At 39.1% G+C, this 21,774-nt stretch overlaps 1 protein-coding gene across 1 annotated transcript in view; it reads left to right on the top strand.

Moving 5' to 3' along the window:
* The window catches only part of LOC140164661 (E1A-binding protein p400-like), a 98,627-nt gene that overhangs the window by 53,380 nt on the left and 23,473 nt on the right, over positions 1–21,774 (top strand). Inside the window, 9 exon segments of the mRNA XM_072188004.1 lie at positions 939–1,053; positions 2,995–3,174; positions 4,447–4,620; positions 4,861–4,944; positions 5,529–5,637; positions 5,640–5,662; positions 17,961–17,993; positions 18,646–18,796; positions 19,920–20,188. Of these exon segments, the coding sequence (XP_072044105.1) occupies positions 939–1,053; positions 2,995–3,174; positions 4,447–4,620; positions 4,861–4,944; positions 5,529–5,637; positions 5,640–5,662; positions 17,961–17,993; positions 18,646–18,796; positions 19,920–20,188 (1,138 nt within the window).

The raw sequence follows: 21,774 nt of genomic DNA on the forward strand, positions 1-21,774 counted from the left end.
CTGGACTAGTGGGCAAGTTGATACAGTGTAAACCCTGGTGTGTAATGATGTTCAGACTAGAGTCACTGAGTGCCACTGTGAAGAGAACTGCTTATTGCATTCCTGAACACACACAGGGTCAGCGGAGTCAAGTCTGATCTACTCAATCCACAGTTGGAACTTTTTATATAGTATTTACCATTACTAACATGCTCAGTACCGAAGTTATAATGAAATTGAAATCCCCTGGAAGTCCCTGGCATTCTTTATTGCAAAGTTATGAACTTGTTATACGTTAATTTTCGTGTGTTTTATACATTTTTGCTCCCAAGTCCTTATGTTTGCCTAATTCACCATTAGTGCCGACTTTTTGATTGGATTGGCGCGTGTCACAAATGCTAATTAGTAATTTGTATCATGATGTGATGCTTTACAATGAAAGGTATCTGATGTCGGCTGCGACAAAGCATAATTTCCAATATATAGCTAAACGGGTGCTAGTCTTGACATAATGTTGTTAGTGTAATTGTAATACAGATAACAGGCTTACCAACCTCGCCGTTTATTAATATAATCACCATCTTGGATAAAACCACCCCGATAGAAAGATTCCAATGTTGGCATCTCAGTAGTAATGAAAGGATGCACATGCCGCTGCCAAGTAAATTACTTGTTGCTGCAACACATAGCATGCATTTAAATTATTGTAAGGTCTATCTAGTCTTGATTTCCATAAATATATTGGGCTATTCCAGTTGCAATCCATAAGCCCTGTGTGGAAGACGTGACCTTAATCTCCCACAAAAGGGATGTGTTTTTCAAATGGAGTCGCCCATTCAGGTAACCCCATTTGAAATTCACACTCCCTGTGTGGAAGATTAAAGTTGTCTTCCATAGGGGGTGTATGGATTTCAATTGGGAGTAACCCATAATAATATGATTTTCTATTGCCTCGCTAGGTTGGTGAGTGAGATGACAGTGGAAGAGAATATCCTGAAGAAAGCCAACCAGAAGAGACTCCTGGTGGACGTGTCCATTGAAGGAGGAAACTTCACCACAGCATTCTTCAGAGAGGTGAGGATTGGGTATTGTTATCAGTCAATGACATGTGGCCTGTAAAGGCAACTTTTGAAAATGTGAAGTTTTGCAAGTGTCAAATCTAGGTGTTTGTTTTATTTTTGTAATAACAAATAACATAATTAACAAGCAGTATTTCTTCTAAAGCACTTTTTCATTGGCTTGGCAATGACCAAAGCAGCAACTAAAAAAAACCCATAAAAGTGAAAAAAAAAATCAAAAACACTCTGGTACTTTTCCAGTACCTGGTTAATTTGTGCGGACTGGTAATTTGCTGTTGTTGCATGAATGGATTGTGATGGGAGCATGCGAATCCAGTGATGACAGAGAGTGTTTGTAGTTTCAAATTCATTAACAGCATCATACCATGGTGACATCAAATCTCTTGGCTGTGTCTGAGGTTTCACCAACCTATCACACATTGTCATCCATTTCTTGCTTGCCACATTTCGTATGCATGCCAAGACTATGATTTTTAAAGCACATAATCTGTTGAAAGGTGTTCATCACCTATAATCGAATTCAGTAAACCTTTGACGAGCTTGTATTTTAAGTATACATGCGTATCTACTGTGTTGGACGCACTTCCGAGTGGAAATTTATGAATGAACTGCGCCGTACGTGTTGTTTAGCTCTGAATTTGCAACATCACTGTAATCACGCTCGTCAAAGGTTTGCTGCATTTGATTATAGACGAAATCCTTTGTCATTTACACTCTGCATGGATTTGTGTTATGCTTGTAGCGACGACTAAAAATCTTGTCTTCCATACCGTGTTGGACTCATGAAAATATTTTTGTGCTTCTTTGGTTGTGAGTCATACTAGCGCGAATGCCTGTGTCTCACCGTGCCGTTGTGACAGGATCGCACTCCAAGTTCTAAAAATATGTGTTCAGCACAGGTTATGGACAGCCTGAGTATTTCTTGGCCGTCCCAAATCAGTGATTGCCCGTCGCTAAACGGGAGGGTCATTTGCTAAACCCTTTTTGGCAAGTACTAGAATCATTGTGAACTAGCGTAAAATGGAGATAAACAAAAAGTTTCGTGTGGTGTGTGCTTGTTTTATCTTTTTGTTGTAATAGCTTCTTTCAATATTTTATGTGTACTGTTATCCAATCAGACTCATTACGCTGTCTGTATACATCAGTTCTAAAAATAGCATATTACCTCAACACAAACCAATCAACATCATTTACATGTGTATTGTGCTGTACCATGATCATTGGCATAGCGCCAGCACTTACTAAGTAATCATGACCATTCTATTTGATTCCATTATGTTCCAGAAACTTCTGCACATTACTAGATATGAATTTCTTGTTCACTTAAATCATTAGCATTCCAGAATATTCCATGTAGAAACAAATGGAGATAAATATCCATTATCCAAAGTAGGAAAAACTAATGGCTGATGACAAAATTCTTCACTTTTAATCAATATTTAGAGAATAAAGGTATTGTTTTTAGCCGCTGTTGTGCATCTATCGTCTCATATAACACGGGCGACATCATTATTTTAAGTAAAACAACGAGGCGAAGCCGAGTTGTTTTACGCCAAAAATAATGATGTCGCCTGTGTTATTAGAGACGATAGATGCACGACAGCGGCTAAAAACAATACCTTTATTCTCATTCTTAAACACTTCAATTCAAATAAAAATATCATACAAATTTTAACCAAATTAAATCCTACATTTTGCAAGGAATTACCTAGGGCTTAAAATCGATCAGTCCCGTTGTTGCTGAGCGCCTCCGATTGGTCCAAATAGCGAGTACGCGTATCGCGTGTGATATCGTGTCATATCACACGGGTAAAGCTGGGTAAGAACCAATAAGATTGCAGGAACGTTCTCAAGTGTTTAAGAATGTGGAATATTTTGGGGGCAACAGTACAAACTATTGTGAAAAGTGATTATTGAATTTGTTCTCTCCCTACAGCATACCATCAAGGAGCTGTTTGATATGTCCACTGCAGGCAACCTTAACAATGCAACAGAGCTTGTTGTGGAGGATCTCAAGGCATCCGTTACACCTGCTATTACACCTGCTGTTACACCTCCCCAGGGAGAGGCTACACCGACGGCTAAACAAAACCTCACTAAAGAACAACTGGAACAGGTTAGAGCCACTATATTACTTGATACAGTGGCAACTTGTTACACAAACCCTCTTAACATGAAGTTCCTGATAACAAGAATTATGTTTTACATTTCACATGTTTTTAGAACTGGATAACACAAACTCCTAATAACAAGAAGTAAAATTTGATTTCTGCACAACTTTGTGTTAACGAGTTTCCACTGTATCTCTTTAAAAAGAGGAACCAACACATTTGGATTTATTCGTAAGTGTCACAACCATGGAAGAAAGTGATAACAGACAGTGTATCAACAGTCAAAGTCGCTGTGTTTTGAATGCTGTGAATTAATGCATATTCATGAGGATTTCGATCGGTCGTGTGTAAAAATTGCGCCAGTGTTGTGTGCCTACGCGATAGACTTTGTGTGTCTTCAAATCTATGTGAAAGACCATAAAAATATGTTGTACGTGCGTAGCAGTGTCGCATTTCATTGAACAATCAGCCCTCATTATCAGGTGATGCTGAGACTTTGCTTGATCGTAGCCTGTTATCTCTTTCGTCCATGGTCATTACAAGCTTATGCTAATTTATTTACAATTAAATCTGCATTGGTAAATAAGTTTTGCTTATTCGCCAGCAAAGTTACGTAATGTTACCGTGTCAACTGGATCACACGCCTGAGTATTGAACTACGATTGAAACAATCACCACACAAAGTATATGGCACTCAAAGGCATACCAAAAGAGCGTGATCCGGTAACCAAGAGAATTAAGTAACCACTTTGATGGCGAATTAGCTAGATAAAAGTATTCCAATTTGATTCACAGACGAGTGGTAACAATTATTTTGTCTTCACCCAAATCTTCTCAATTCTCCTTGAAATATTCCACCAAAGAAATCTGAAAATTTACCCCTACACTTGTATTAGGTTTATCATTCATGCAAATTTAAGTTTTAAAGGACTGATATAGGATAAATTTCAAATTTGATGTACCAATAATGTGGGATTAAGATGTTTTGTACTACATGTACAAGTAAACTAGGAATTTTTTTAAAAACTTCCAGACCAAAAGAACTTTTTTGTTGTTATTGCAGAGCCGTCAGGCCTACATGTAGCCCTGCAAGCATATATCATATACATGATGACATTTATGGACATGAAGTCTTGCAGTGGTACATAGGGATGCACTGTATAATTAAGAAATCAAAAGTTAAGGCATCAAGAAATATCTGCCACATTGTTAACTTTCACACAGACAGGTTTTCTTTACCTAGATTGTAATTCATTCAACTCATGGTATTATTTTAGGCTTTGGCTCGTACAGAGGACGAGACCGATGTGCAAGCTGCATCAAAGGCCCATGCCGAGCAGGATGCGGAGCTGGCCGAGTTTGACGAGGACATTCCATATGAAGGGGAGGAAGGCAAGAAACAAGACGAGCCGTCCAAAGTTGAGATTGAGCTTGCACAACTTGATGACCAGGTATGTGTATTTTAATCGGCTTGTTCCTGAGAAAAGTTTGTTAAGTCTGAAGAGATGGTTCCTATTTATAACGTATTGTACTTATGAAGGACACTGTCCATTTTCCCTGACCTTTCTGTGGCACGTGTAAAAATACATCCAGGGCTTTCAAGCAAGATGGAATTAACTAATAACAATGAACTTGTCACAAAATTTGTCACAACTACTATTGCATTGTAAATTATTGACTCTTTTTTCTAGTTGACACCCATCGAGAAGTATGCCATGAAGTTTCTTGAAAACACCCTGGAACCTGTTGCTTTGGAGGAACTCAAAGAAGCAGAGGTAAGGAGCATTTTATACTTGTAGATTGTGTACACATGTATACAAGGGCGGTTTGTTGGCATGCCTGTGTCACAACTGAGTAAAAGCTATGACGTCACTACCACACTTGAGGTGAAACAAATCAATGGTAGAAATCATAAACCTGCATTTCTTTGATTATGTGTGTTTAAGTTAATGTAACACTTCTGCAATGAGGACAGGTTATTGCGATTCAGATTCGACTTGATAGATCATGTTTGGAAACAAAGAGCAAAATTAGTGTTTTAGAGGTGTAAGTCTTCCTGGAATTCCGGAAATGTGGTCAAAAAAGAAAAAAAAATCTGCAGAATGTAAAAAAAAAAAAAAAATTGCATTTCGAATTGGATGATGATAATTTGTCATAAAAAGAGCAAAAAAAAAAAAAAAATTGGAGGGGGTGATACCCTGACAAAGCCCTAGAAATTTGGTGAGGTGCTTGCCTTAAAAGCTCGCATGTTTTTCAGGGAGTGGATTGTTACCTCACTTACACCTCTGGTGTTTGTAGCTTGAGATCACTCACTGCACTTATTTTTCCCTTTTGTTACTTACAACTTGTCACATCACAGGAGCAGATAGAAGAAGCCAAGAAAGAGTGGGAGTTGGGTCGCCTGAAAGCAATCAAAGAAGAGGAGGAAAGGCGGGCCGAGATGGAAGAGGATGAAATTCTGTTCACATATTCCGGGAGGATGCCCAAAATAAGGTGCTTAAAAACAAACAAGCTAAAAGCAAAAAGAACCGAGCCAGTAGTAGAACTAGTGGTAGTAATACTCCTAATATGGAGAAACGTGCTACTCGTAGCACTGAGCCCCGTCTAAGTACTAGATCCACTAGGTCCAATGCAAGTAGTCCTGTGTTAAGATCTAGAAACGCAAGTCCAGAAAGACCTGCTAGGATAACAAGTCCAACCAGGCCAGTCCCGGGTAGTCCGACTAGGACTAAAGTAGCAAGTCCTGATAGATCAGTAACATTAAGGTCTGATAGGGGTAGTAGGTTAAGAAGTTCTGATGAGCCTTTGTCGCCACCTCTATCGTCTTCATCAAGTAACACATCAGTTGGAGCTCGTTCCAGAAGGCCGTCCTCAAGCTCCGTAATATCGGACACTGCAAAATCGCCGCCATACAACGCCGTACCACAACCAACTCACGGGTGGTCGACCAGATCAAAACGCAATTCTGTGGATATTGAGTTTGTGGACATACGAGAGGTAGAGAAAAGAGCAAAAGCGGCGGCGGTGGCAGCAGCTGAAAAGAAAGTCCCATTGCAACAGCAGCAATCACAAATAGGTAAAGCCGAGGACATCAAGTCGGATGGGGTTGTGCCCCCGAAAGATGAACCACCAGTTCATGTGAATTCCGTCCACGATGGCAACCATGAAGAAACGGCAGAGAGCATCCTAGAAAATATCCAGAAACTGACTGCTACCATTGAAAATGAACTGAAAAATGAACCAGAGAAGATGGATGTGACAGTCGACAAACAAAGTGAAGAAAAAGAAACATCTGTGATGAAAGCAATGCTTCCGGAGACGAGCATACCAGAGGAGAAAGATGCTAAAGCAGTCATCCTTAATGTGCCTAAAGTTGGTTTGCCTCCATCTGCAGCAGTAATGACCACCACATCTCCATTGGAGCAATTGGCAACAGTTGTACAAGCCATGACGTCCAAAATGCCTGCACAAGAGCAACCCATAGACCTGTGTGTGAATCCTCCCAATGGTCAACCGATGGACCTCAATGTTACGACAGATGCACCCGTCGATTTGACCACTAAACCTGCTTCAGCAGTTGAAAGGCCTCGTACGCCAATTCTAGAGAAGCTGCAGTCGGAGAGTCCAACCGCATCGCCTCAAATGCCCTCTTCTCCAAAGCTGCCTATCGCTGATGAACCCAATGTGTTTGAAAGGATGAGATTTCCAGCACCAAAGGCTGTACGTCAGCTTATTAGTGCACCACCGCTTCCAAAACCTGTAGTTGGGGAAAGATTAGGACTCTTTGACAAAATCAAATCAACATTTGCTTTAAAGAAACAAACCACTGCAATTCTTCCAAAGAAAGAACAACCTCCAGAGACTGTAGATGTAGTGTCAAGTTCAAATGTGCAAGAGTCAGATGCTTCCACAGAATCAGTTGTACACATTCCAGAGGTGTCAGATGTTACCTCAGAGGAAACTTCTAAACCCTCAGAGCCCCAAGTTGAGCCCGGAATTCCACAGCCCATGGATGTTGACAATGAAGTTACTGTTGTGAATGAAAATGAAATGGAGCAGTTGGATTCCATTGAGGAGACGGAATCACCAGTGGAACCTCCTGACAGTCAAATCATTGATTTGGTGGATATTAAATCACAAAAAGATGTGTGTGAATCGGAGATGAAAGACCTTTTGCCTCCAAATGTTTCTCAAGAAAAGAATGAAGCTCCTGTTGTTGAAGAGCTGAAAGTGAACAATGAAGCTCCTGTTGTTGAAGAGCTGAAAGCGAAACCAGATGAGCCTACCGAATCTACGCTATCTGATAAAGAAAAATTACAAAGCAACACAATCCAAGCGTCTAGTATTCCATCAGCGACCGAGAATAAATTAGAAACTTTGGAAGTTGATGAAGAACCATGGCCCGAGTTGGAGGAGAGTGAACCGAAAGACGATGTAACAGTTAATGAGATGGATAAAGAAGAAGGTGAAGAAAAAGAAATTCCAATGGATGTGGACCAACCTGTTGTTGTACCTACTACTAGTCAAGAAAATAGTGCTTCCGCTCAAGATGCATCACACACCGTAACTCCAGAAGCTGGCCCGATCTCAGTTGAAGTAAATCCACCACCAGTATCAACACCAGAATCTGTATCTGCTGTGGCAAGACTTCACATGGTTCAAGCGCTAAGTCCTGGTGCAAGCCACTCTATCACCTCGAATAGGTCAAAGTCACCAAGTCCAGACCGGCCGCCCAAGTCACCGGTATTCGATGTTCCCAAGGCATCAACGTTACTTTCCGGTTCTCCTACCCCAGAGAATCCATTGAGTAGTGGTGCAGAGATTCCTAAATATCCTAGTCAAAGCAATATTGAAGAGGTCAATGGCGGTACAGCTGCAACTAGTGAAATAACTAGAACAGATAACGAAGAAGCAAATGAGGTGAAGAAACCTGAAAAGGGGGAAGAGTTTGATGGAGAGAAAGAAGTAAATGCAAGCAATACACAGGATGTTGACAAACCAGATGTTGATGATATCCAAGAAGATGATGCTAATGTAGAGCACAAAATAGAAGAGAAACCGACTTCCGAGGAGGTATGCAAGGATAATGGGGACGATGACGTCCAGCCATTTGAGGAAGAAACAACTCTTGATGCAAGCAAACCTGCATTGGAACCCTGTGAACCCAGCAGCGATACACAACTGCCACTGCATCTTCAAGTGGATGAGATGGCTGCTCCGTCGTTAGTGAAGCAGAGTCCAGGTTCACGATCCGAAATTCAAGATCAGGAAGAGCACGAACGTGAAATGCCGCAGATATCGCCCATTTACAAGTTGGTTCCACCGGCGACGGATAAGCAAGATGCTCTGTTGGATGCGCAAGCAGGTGCAGAGAAGTTACCTGTGATTGATCGTTCATCACCAGCAAAGATAGATACTGCGATGGATACGTCATTGCCAACTGGGATGGATCCAGCATCGCCAGCAAAAGAAGATACTGAAGCGGAGAATCTTTCTGATGTGAAAGACATTTCTTCTGATGTAAAAGTAAATAACAATAGTGAAGATGAAGAGAAGATGAGTGCTGATGCAAAGAAAGCCTCAGCAGGTGTGAATCATGTGGAAAATGATAAAGAGGATGACAGCGAAGCCAGCAGCGACGACGACGAATCGAGTGGTAACGAGGACAAAGCTCCACGAACTACACGAGCAAAAGCAGCTCTTATCGCTGCTCAGCAGCGTCGACAGTTGCGCTCGGAAGGCAGAGGCGCGCTTCTCCAGCCTCTGTCGTATAAACCAACGTTGTACAAAGGTAAAGTGGTACGTGGTCGAAGTCACGATAGGACGTCATCTCAAAGTGCAGCATCACAGAGTGACTCCTCGCCATCTCCCAGGAAACGTGGACCGCCTTCAAAAAGTCCTGCGGCCACGCAGAACGATTCCGATTCGTCCCCGCAACGTAGTCCAACTTCTCCGAAGCGTGGACGTGGTCGACCTCGCAAGTACCCCAGAATTGAAGGCGAATCATCAAAGGATATGAAGCCTAAAGTAACAAGAATGGATTCCTCACAAAGCGGCAAAAACGGAGGATCGGATTCCGACTCGTCAGCACAGGGTAGCACGCGTTCAACTCGACGAAATTGTTCTTCTCCTGATACCACATCGACGAGCATTGATAGGAGGACTGCAGGTAGAACAAGGAGTAAAAGTGTAGCGGCAGAAATAGAGCTGGGCGCACACACTAGAAGTAGACGTAATTCCGCAGCAACTTCACATGCCAGCTCCCGTAGCAGCTCTGCAGCAAACTCAAGAGATTCGTCACCTGCAAGAGCCCATGATGCCAAATCGTTGACCAGACAGAGAAAGCTCTCTGAACGTGTACGAAGCACGAGGAGTTGATAACGGCCAAATATGCAAATAGTTAGGTTATTTGTAATAGTACTTATTTAATGTATCATAGGGGAAGATTCACTTCAGGAAATTGTTTGGCATGGCTACCATGCAAACGAAAGGCAATTTGAATTTGAAGTGAAAAAAAGAAAAATGGGACACTAATGGAAATTGAATACATGTACATTAGTCTAAAGGAGACAAGTGTGTCTGCGAGATGCTCATGAAGTTCCTAGTGAGCAGTTAAACAGTTAACCCCCTGAGCACTGCCTGTCGATCTAACATTGTCTCTGATTGGTCAATTACATGATATCTTCATTTTAATCACCAATCAGAATGGAACTTTGCAAATAATTCACCCCAATTTTTTTGCATGGTGAAATTATTCTAACAATGTTGCTGATTGGTCCAATTAAAAATGAAAACTTATTTTTGGCCAATTGGCAGGTAGTTCTCATGGGGTTAATACTTGTTGTAACAAAACAATTGTGAGTCAATGTAACAAGTTGATTTGTAACACTTTGTGTCCAGTTTAGTATCTTTCGATGAATGCTGTATAAGTGGTTAATTTGGAGTGCAAAATTTTTGCAATTTCCAGCAAAAGTTGCTGTGGAACATTGTTGTTGGGCAGGAAAAACCTATGTGTCATTGGCCCCTGGACATGTTTAAAGCAAACTTGTTGGCACTTTTGTTTTAAACGTGTTCAGGGGCTACAAGTACATGAGAGGTTTTTCCTGCCCACCGACGACATGTTACTATTCTCCTGAAATCCATGCCTTAACAATGTTAGTATGTGTCAAAATTTCATTTATTGTGTTGTAAAATTTGCGACCTAATCTCTTTTTGCAAAATTCATAAAAACGTTCACGAAAATTACTGCTTGTACAGCATTCATAGTCTTTGATGATTGTTAATTTAAATGACTGCTATACTGTGCCCATTGATGTGTATTGAGCCATCCCAGTTGAAATCCATACATCCCCTATGGAAGATATAATCTTTATCTTCCACGCAGTGAGAGTGAATTTCAAATGGATGACTCCATTTGAAATCTACACCCCAGTGTGGTAGAATAAGGTCATGTCTTTCGTGGGGAGGATGGGGGCATGGCAGACATGAACTTCATCTTCCACACGGAGTGTGAATTTCAAATGGGGTCACCTGAATGGATGACTCCATTTGCAATCTACACCTGTGTGGTAGAATAAGGCCATGTCTAACGTAGGGGGGCATGGATTTCAACTGGAATAGCCCATTATGGGGCTAGTTTTGAAGGGATATTCTTATAACCCAAGATAGTCTTATATGCTGTTCAGAGTTACTTTAACTCTAGACTTTAAGTCTGTTGTTCAGAGTTATGTACACTCTGGAATTTAATTACGGAATTTATTTGTTACGTTGCCAGTTACTTTTCGGTTATAAATGTGTTGTACTATCTGCAGCTAAGAGAAGCAGGTTATTAGAAACAAGTGTTCAAAAAGTATTGAAGCAAAAATTGTTAGTTGAAAATTGTTGTCAAAAATCATGGTTAGCAGACTAGAACCGAGCGAGTGTATCCCACCAATTCTTCTCCACAGCGTGCTTGTATCATCATCTGGAATATTTTCTCTCCATTGTTCATGAATCCATTATAACTATTAAAAAAATGCTCATATTTTTCCCCAAGCTAATATTTAACTTCTGGTGAAATTAGTTTGATAATTGATTAAGCTTAGCTTTCCATACCTGTACAATGAGAGAATAGTAGATTGTTGGAAATAATTAGAGGTCCCCCAGAGTTTTGAAAATTCATGGAATTCTAAATTTAAAAAAAAAATGATTTTGATCACATAAATGCCAGAGAAGGGACATTAGTCATGGACAATTAATAGAACTTTGAATAGGGTCATAGAAATTCTGCAAGTCGTAAATGTTCAGATAATTTCAAGGCGTAATTTAAGTGGAAAGCAAGGCTGCCGGAAAAATGGTGGTGAAAGCTAATTCTAAATTGTGTTATTTATGTGTCTCTTGGTCTGGCATATTTTGATGGGGTCATTGAAAAGTTGTGCAACCTTTGGTAATGCTCACTATTTTGAAGTTATATCTTGGTATCCATGTATAGTCTGTAGGCATTCCTTGAGGCAGTAAAGTAAATCAAATTTTGTGATTTTTGCAAGAATCTGTTATGCTAATTGGATTCTGTGCCTCATTTCCTTCCTGAAAATGTATACATTACATACATATCATCATTGCATTTAGGGGGAAAAACAGTATGTTAATTGCTGCCTCAAAGGAAGGCATGCAGACTATTTATTACGGAGGATGTTCTGCTTTTCTACATTATCCCGTGCCACTTTTGCCATATCTTGTCAGTTGAACCCAGGGCTATGGTTAATAACTCGCCCGACTAGCTTGGGTGTTATCTTTGTCAAATTCAGTTGGAATTATTGGATTTGTGTGATCAAATTTGACTAAACTTGATTTGGTTAAAATTTACAATAGTCATTTAGGCGAGTGCCAAATTCAAACCCAGTTCTGGGGTACTTGTTTAATTAAATTTAAAGATTGTTGGACCAAAATGTGTTTAGTTTGGATTCTGTGAGCCAAAATATGTAATGTCTATGTTGATTACCAATTTATTATTGCGCAGATGCAAAAGGCGATATATGCCAATTTCAAATTTCTTGTGTTAAGGTCATCTGCTATTATTATATCTGCACTATGCTAGCTTTAAAAAATCTGATGTATATTTTTGAAACTGATCAAAAACAGCACATTTTTTCTTAATGTACTTTATATTTAACGAGTTATGTTTGCCTATATCTCAAACAAGAGAAATGGATGGATCACTTTTTGCATCTAAACACATGAAATCTTACTAGGTATGGAGTAGGTGTCAAGGGTATCCATCAGAGTAATGAATGTGGGCAATCCTCCTTTTGATCATAAATGTCAAGGTGCTACCTTTATAATTACAATTAACGTAACAGATTGTGCATCTGTAGAAAATTATTAGAAATAACAAACTTGCTAATCTGGATCATTGATGATGTAAATTCTGGCCTATTCCAGTTGAAACCCATGAAAACCTGTTTGAAATTCACACTCCCTATGTGGAAGGTCATGTCTTTATAGACCACTTGACATCAATGTTTATCAACAAAGGCGAGGGATTGGTCTTTTGATTTGCTCGAACGAACCGCTTCACTGTTCAATGGCTTTCTTGTACTATATGAAATGTGGTGGGATATTTAAAATACACATGCCCTGAGCAAACTACGATGCGCACGCACACTGCAGGGCAAAGAACAATGGAAAGTGCCATAATGCGTGCGCATACTGCCGGGTAATGACGTTACATGTCAAGTGGTCTATATGGATTTCAACTGGAATATCCCAATTGGTCAACTTGTGCTTGATGTATGCAACTAAACATGGACGGACCAGAAAACCACTTAATTTGAAATCATATGCACCTTTATTTTTCTTAACATGCTCAATCTGAGGTTATCGATAAACACCTTGATACTACGGGCTGTGTGCATTGTGATGTGCAAAAAGCAGCCTTGGTTGGGAACAGTAACCTCAGATCGTGCACTGTCTATTCATTTCCCAACCACTACAAAGAATTGTAAAACATGCCAGACTTAAAGGTCTTGTACAAGTACTCTTAATTAATGTTGGTAGTAAGTATCCACACTGAACACATAGGCCTACATGTTTGTTATAGCAGCAAATGGTTCAAATTTCAAAGCATGTGAAATTTGGTTCACAGCAAATTTGTAAAATCTTCCTTTATTAGAAATGCTTCCAAGAACTTGACCCTTGCTATTACAGACTTGCTTATTATGTATGTATGCACAGTATGCAGATTCTTTTATATCACTCTGTTGTATAGGCTGGCTGTTCAGTTCCTATAAAGCTAACAAAGGTCAAGAAAAGAAGTAAAAAACTGGCTCGGTTCTGCGTTAAAAGCTTTAACAGATTATATATATTTTGTACTATGATAATGGAAGAAAGAAAAACAAGGATTAAAAACAATTTTGAGTTTGTCAGAAAAGAACAAAGAAAGAAAAACCACCTGACTCTGTGTCTGTATTTCTTATGGTTTGTTTCTTGGTATAAAAAGCAGGCTTGGTGCTCTCCTTATATGGATGGCTATGTACCAAAACTGATATATCATAAATCAGTATACAAAAAATGTTATTCCACAAGTGCCATCCGTTATTTTTTTGTAATCTCAACTTCCATGGTCAGCAATGCTTGTGCAAATTGGAATGGCATAGGCCCTGTGACTTAAGAATTTTGTTGTTGCAAACAGGGCATTTGTATGAAGTAAAAAATGCATTGCTTTTTAATTTGATATTGATAATGAATTTTCGTTGTGATATTTCCACTAAGCCTGTGCCATCCCAGACAAACCATTGGAAGTAGAGATTCAGATTCAATGCGCTGTTCCATTTGAAATACATACACCCCCTATGGAAGACGTGATCTTAATGTTCCATGCAGGGAGTGTGAATTTCAAAAGAAGTGACCCATTCAGGTAACTCCATTTGAAATTCACACTCCTTGTGTGGAAGATTAAGGTTGTGTCTTTCATAGGGGGTATATGGATCTTTACTGGAATAGCCCATTACGGATTGTTTATATTGGACCTACAGTTTGTCCATTTTGAAGTACGAATTAATGTACGCACATTTTGCATGAGCGTATCGTGCGTTGTGTATTAAGACGCTCATGAATTTGTGTGCGGCTAGCAGCGTGTTGATGCCTTATGACATTACGAAACTGCGTAATTTACTGTATACTTTCATACTTCAAAGTAGACAAAACTGTAATTAACATTCCCTTTAAATAATGTACCTTTCTTTGAACTGTTCAGTGGTAAAAGTATACTAATCCATTGGAATTGAATTAATGGAAATGTTTGGTATCAATTTTACTGCAAATTTGAATAGACCCTCCTGCGGTAGTGCACGTTAGTATCCACTGGTTTCTGGTTCATGCCTAGGCTTGCACACATATTTCGTATTATGATGTGCACGCCATAGGCTTTGTTGTGATCATTTCGATCAGTGTTTCGTAGCAATGAAAGTGTGAGCCAGTTGACCTAGCAAATGGTCAAATCCTAACTTGCACTACACCAGCAAATTGCCCATGTTGGTAATTAGGTCAAATACAGGCAATCAATATGAAGAGTTTGGATGAAAACTTTTTTATGGTCACCAACATCTGCCCTTTAATTGCCAGCTCAGTCATTTCATACCAACTCAACCAATTTTCAGAAAAGGTTGGCTGGTCACCCTCTCAGATTTTGTTTAAAATCACTTGTGTCATAGCCCTTATGTGTCAAATGAACACATTTCAAACAGTAGGTCTCAACTCCTGGTCATTTCGGAGTTATACCATGTATGACTCCTTGGATATTCGTTTTTGACACAATTTGACCACTTCTCATTGAAATACACAAAAAATTTACCAATCCAAATTTTACCATGTGGAAAATTAGCCACCATAACCAAACTCACACATTCAAAATACTTCCATGATGTTCCTCTGTACCAGAAATCATAGTGGTGTCAAGCTATCGTCATGGTTAAATGACGGATTGGAGATCACATTGAAGTACACAGTAATTGACATTAATGCTCTAATACCCACTACCCAGAATGCAAAGTTCATCAATTTACTGTGTATCAATGAGAGATTCAAACACTAATATTTAACCATGAAGCTGGCTTGACACCTAAGATTTCTGGTGTCTGTGAAGTTCATACAGGTATTTTGAACTTCTGTGAGTTTGGTTGCGGTGGAGGACTTCCCATCTAGTAAAAATTAGGTTGGTACAAAAATTCAATGAGCCATAACTCAGAAACGACAAGGAGTTGAGACCTACCGTTTAAAAATGTGTGCAGTTAATTCATAGGGCCTTGATATAAAGTGATTTAAAACAGAATTTGAGAGGGTGACCAGCCAACCCATTGATTGAGTTGGCATGGAAAGACCCAGCTGTAAATTGACGCCCTACTTTAAAATTTCCTTGATATATATTTGAAACCATCATACTGATTTGTTTCAGTCAAATTGAGAAAAATGGATATTGTTTTTTGCATTTTAACTCTTCATGTAAACTCTTGCAAGGGCAAAATTTAAACGATAGGAATATTTGTTTTTAACTATCTGCTATAATGTTAGAGAATGGGCAGGTCCAATATACAGTAAGCCAAAAAATTAAGGTACCAGTTGTGTTCACCCCTTTATATCCTATATAAAGAAAAATGTGTCAAAATTAAAACAAGCAGCCAATACTGTACTATTTAGCTCTGATTTAAGACCTCATTTGTTGAAATTGGTTGAAACGAAATCAAAAGTTTTGTGTTCTAATCAATGAAAGTATGACGCTAATTTTAACGTGTTAATCAATGGAGGCATGGCGCTGGTTCTCTTGTTCGTGAACGCATTGTGTGCATATCAATAGGGCACGCAATGGAGCACACTGCAACTTTTACATTGGCATCTTCCTTGGGTTTTTGGATCGTCATATCTTTATTTATTGAACAATTTCAACTGGGGTCTTAAATTTGAGCTAAAAGATGCAGCTATTGGCTGCTGGTTCCAATTATGACATATCTGTCTTTGTTTAGGATATACAAGGGGTGAAAATAACTGGTACCTTAATTTTTTTGCTTACTGTATATGTCCACCTGCCAGTGCTCTATGACACGGTGGAGGATAGTAAAAACAACAATTCCTATCGTTCAAATTTGCCATTGGGTATGTCCTAATACACCACAAAGTGAGGACAGGGCAAAATTTGCCCAAACCAGCATATTTCATACCAAACATATGTCAATGACCAATCATATTCTGATGTAGTAGACACATCACAAAATGTAACACTTCTTTTTGAAGGCCACGTGTCAAATCCTCTGCATAAAGTTCTCAAAATGAAAGAAGCCCAGCTATGTATCACATTTTAATACATAAACTGAGCTCAAATAGAAACTTATCATTTTGTGAATCAGACGGTCATATCTTTAAATCCTGTCCATCAAAATGAACCAAAATTACACACAGGATTACTTCAATACTCTATTCAAAACACATGTCAGTAACCAAGCAGTTGTCCAACTGACACAACAGCAAAATGCACTGACATGGAACAGCTTTCTGGACCACTTTCACAGCCCATTATTTGGCACCCAGCACAATAAATCTGTAAGAATGCATACAAAATCCTTGCACAGATGACAAAACGGTGTCATGTGTGCAATGATCTTGTACTCATTCTCACAGATTTCTTGTGCTGGGTGCCAATTATTTGGCTGTGAATGTGGATCAGGAAGCTATTCCGTGTCAGTGCATTTTGTATTGAAGTGAGTATTTTGTGAGTATTGAAGTAATCCTGTGTGTAATTTTGGTTCATTTAGATTTAAAGATATGACCTTGTGAAAAAGTTACTTTTTGAGCTCAGTTAACTTCATCAGTAAAATTTGCAGACCTAAGAGCCTGGAATTGATGGCTCTTGGTAATTGTGGCATATTGGGCTATTCCAGTTTAAATCTATACACCCCCTATGGAAGACATGACCTTAATCTCCCACACAACACAGGGAGTGTGAATTTTGAATGGGGACTCCATTTGAAATCTACACCCCCTGTATGGTCAATGAATGTCATGACTTCAATAGGGGGTGCATAGTTGGTAACCCACGCTTTAGAAAGGGTGGGTTTGCTGGGTCCACAAAATTTCTGGTTAAAATGTGTGTCCAAATATAAAGCGTGGTCACTGATAAAAAAGGGTGGGTTTAGAAGTTGACAATTGCAATCTCAAAGCTTACTGTAATATCCGATTGAATGACACTAAATGAAAAAAAAAAAATATTGAAATCCCATTCTGTTTGGTCATCTAAAACTTCAATATGTAATTCTCTTTGGATGCAAATCTGCACCTCCAGGACCACTTCTATGATCAGTAACCACGCTTAGAAAGGGTGGGTTTCGGAGTTTTGGAATAAAGGGTATAAAATAAAAAGGGTGGGTTTGAAATGAAAAGGGTGGGTTTGTATTACCACTGCCAACTATGGGGTGCATGGATTTCAACTGGAATAGCCCATTGCATGTTGCTTTATTTAGGCCAAAAAAAAAGGTTTGTCTCAAAGCTCGCGCGCGCATTTGTAAGTTCTTGAGATTTGGAAGAAAAAAAGAAATACAGAATTTTTTAGTTTAGTTTTTCCGGAAAAATTCAAGAAAATCATATTTCTTTCTCCAAATACCATGAAAAAAGTTGGGAATAAAATTTTTTTTTTTAAATTGCATTTCGTATTTGTTTTCAAACCACACGTGAGCTTTGAGACAAACCATATTTTTTTTGGCCTTATAGTATTAGGTACCAGTTTCATTACTCAGTATTATGCCATGATTCCTTTCTATACCTACAGATCTACATCAGCCAAACGGATGAGATTATGCCGGTAAGTTAAACTTTGCACACTATTAGATAATTCTTGGCCACTTGGCACACTGCCTAAGTGCTCGGTATTGGGCACTTGCTTGAAGTCTTTCTTAGGCTACTTTAGAGTCTTTCACCGTAGTCTGGCGAGCCTTCAGTTAAAGGGATAAAGAACCTTGATCCCAGTGTCCAATGAAGTTTAGTTTTAGTCAGCAGAAAAAGAAATAAATACGGAAGCAAACGCTAATGGTTCAAAGTATCTAGCTTCAATGTTTGTAAGAATGTCACTCAAAGGAGTGAGGAGTGGGGAAAAACACATTGAATTTGAAATTGAAGTTTGGCAGCTATGATCTGACATGGTCTCACAAAATCTCTATGAGTACCTCTTTTTCAACTTTTATTTTCAAAAAGAAACAATATTTTGGAATCTTTGATCAACTTTTCAATAGTGAAAGTTCGAAAAAAACTGTCGGTTATTTTGGCTAGTAGCCCGTAACTAACAAATTGTCCTATACTTTAAAACACAGTAGTTACTGAGGTCATGCTTTAATCAGAGAGGCTCTGTGTGCAGAGTATAATGAATGTTGTCGATAACTGCAATATTTTGCCATCATATCCGACTATATTGTGTCTTGTGTTAAGTAATTCTCTGTTTTGTCTTTGGGTTACTGTAGATCTGGGCACCACCAACACCCCCTCAAGATGAGAATGATGTGTATATAGACCACACTATGGGTTTACTGTACGACTCTAGTAGTATGATGGAATCAGAGCTACCGCCTGTTTATATCAAGAAGGAACCCAAGAAGATTAAGGTGGACCATGGTAAGAAATTGTCTCTTTTGGACTTTATGATGTGGGTGGGTTTATTATGCTACTGATAATTTCATCCAAGCTGCCTCATCAGAAAGAATCCCAAGAAGTACCATGAACTAATGTAGAGCCTGAAGATCTCCGTTTTACGAAAACAGAAATTTCACAGAATTCCAAGTAGAAAATGGACTTTTGCAACAACGGGCCAAATTTAAGCTGATGTGGGTCTAATTTCCAATGTACATTCAACAGAATGAAACCGTTTGAATATTTCACTGAAATTTAATTCTAATTTATCATTACTTGGCCTCTGGGGGTCATATATTTGCAGTTTCATGACTTTTTTTTTTTGATTCAGTGTTTCTAGATAGAAATATTGTTTTTCAGTGTTTTTAATATGAAAAAAATTGTGATTTCCTTAGAGTGGGTACATTTTTACGGTCATTTTTAGAAAACAGAAAACAACATGGCATGTAATATTTGCAAAACAGATTATTTCGGTCTCTAAACTAATCAGAAGTGAAAACTATGATGAGTGACTGTAATTGATGTCCAATCTAATATTTGTATACCACATACAGTGGGAATGATTGGTAATGGCGTCAGCTGAATGGTTTGCACCACAAGTGTGCAGACAAATTGTCCTTGTATATATGTGCGCATAATATGCTTAGCAGGACTGTTAGCGTGATTTGATAATGATGTGCTCTCATGTCACTACATTTACCAAACTCTAGGTGAAGTGTACAGGGGTGTGATTCTTCCAAATTTGTCCAGATTTCAGGATTTTTGTGGCCAAAATATATGCAATTTTATTGATTTGAAGCCTGTTTTGGGGGTATTCTAGTCCAATTTCACATAGTTTATCAGGATTTTCTATTACTTTCAGGGTATTTCGAGATATTTCACAAGCTTTAAATCGCACCCCTGAGTATAGTTGTGGAAAATGTAAACCGACCATGGAGTTAATGATTAACATAGATTTATTGAATATTAATTGAGAGCTGACATTGTTGAGGTCTCATACAGTAATATAAACACCTCATCAAGGGAGCACTCAGCTAAATTCTCCATGGATAAATGTGTTTACACATCCAAAATCAATCTCCCATTTCACCATATTCTCATTATACAGTACGCAAACTAAAACCACACCTACCGAAAGGAGGCGATGTGCAGACCCACGCACCTCACACCATTGCACCACCGCAATCCCTCTTCAACCGACCCTCTGCGGCGCTTCTTCGCATGCGACGAGAGGCCAAACAGCAGAAGCTGCGTGCAATGGCAGGGAAGCAGGTAGTCAAGCCGATGCCCATCGTGCATCGTCCAGCAACGTCAGTGGAAGGACACACTGGAGACAGGCCTGATTGGCTTATCAATGAGGACTGGGCACTGTTACAGGTAAAGTATAATTACTATTAGTGGATCTTTTTGAGTGTGATTTAACAACATCCCAAAATCCATTGCAAAATTATTATCACCACTTGAGGTATTATACGCTGGCGAAGTGATGTAATAATCGGATTAACTACCATAACAACGGTGAAAATTTTTGAATATACCGCGCTGCACTGGTACGTTCATGTGGTACCTCTGGAACCATATCATGCTGATCACTCGCACCTGTAAGATAAGTATCTTTGAAAAGACCGGTATTGTATTCAATCTATGATTGCAGACATACACAGGTGATGATTGCAACCTGCTTGTAGTGCAGCGCGATGTATTCAAAATTGTTTTCACCTATTGCTATGGTAGGTAATCCGATTTATTACGTCACTTCGCCAGCGTATAATTCAAGAGCAAATTAAAAATACTAGTTTGCGTATGATGTCCTGTCAACCAGACTGAAAATGCCGTCCTGCGCAGGTCAGCCACCAATCATGCCTTTGCCCTGACGTCAGACACACGAATTAGTCTTTTTAATTTTGTCTTTGAAAGTCCCATTCAATTCTATTTCAAACTGTCACAGGGGAGGATCTACTCAGTCAATAGAACTTCAAAAGAGCTCTACTTATACAGGATACTTCAAGTTCACACTATCTATGGATCAGATTCAATTTCTTAGATCGACTGATGTTCACACTGACAAATTACAATTTACATAACTAAAAATAATTGAAGCTACACAAGCATATGTCATGTACAGGTGACCTTATAGCTTGTCTAGCAAAGAATTTCAATTGCAATTTCTTGTCAAGTTGGATGTAAATGAGATGAAGCTTATAATAGTGCATACCTGATCAGTGTTGGTTTATAGCACTTTTGAAATGAATGAAATTGCGAGTTTACCTGGATTGAAAAATTCATTCCATCAGGATCTCATTTGCTGAACAACCAGATACAGTCCTAAAACAAGTTTATCTTGCCCTTTTCAGACCAACCCAAGTAGAAAATTCGCAAAATATTTTGCCCGTTTTTAGTTTGTGCTGAACAAGCCTGATAAACTTTATCAGTCTACGAGTATGTTATCAGGTCATAGGTTAAAAAATCTCGACCTGATACAGTCACTCACTCGCTGTTCGACAACTCTTCCTATACCTTTGTACAGGCGCCAACCATTGTTAAACCGTGATGAACCCACACTTTTACTGAAGCGATACGCTGAACGCGAAGCGAGACTACGCTGCTACGCGAGAGCGCGTAAAATTCGTCATGCCTGGAACCTTTGTGCGTATGCCAGCTTACAAGTTGAATTCAGTATTTTTCAGGTAGCGGCTAAACATTGCCGCTTTTATTCTGTAGTTTTATTGCTGATATCAAAAGAGAAATCATCAAGTTTTTGTAAGGCTGAGTGGCAATGATTAACTGACATTCCTCGTAAAATAATCGTGAATTATACAATATTTAGCTTCTTTTCGTTGTTGAAAGGGATTCAATCATGTTTCACCGTTGTTCATCACCGTTTAACAACTTGCGTCCGGCGCGTCTGCGTGGTTTACTTCGCTCGGGCAGCTTTAGCTGCCCTCGCGAAGTAAACCATGCAA

The sequence above is a fragment of the Amphiura filiformis genome, chromosome 11, assembly GCF_039555335.1.
Source record: "Amphiura filiformis chromosome 11, Afil_fr2py, whole genome shotgun sequence".
Lineage (NCBI taxonomy): Eukaryota > Metazoa > Echinodermata > Ophiuroidea > Amphilepidida > Amphiuridae > Amphiura > Amphiura filiformis.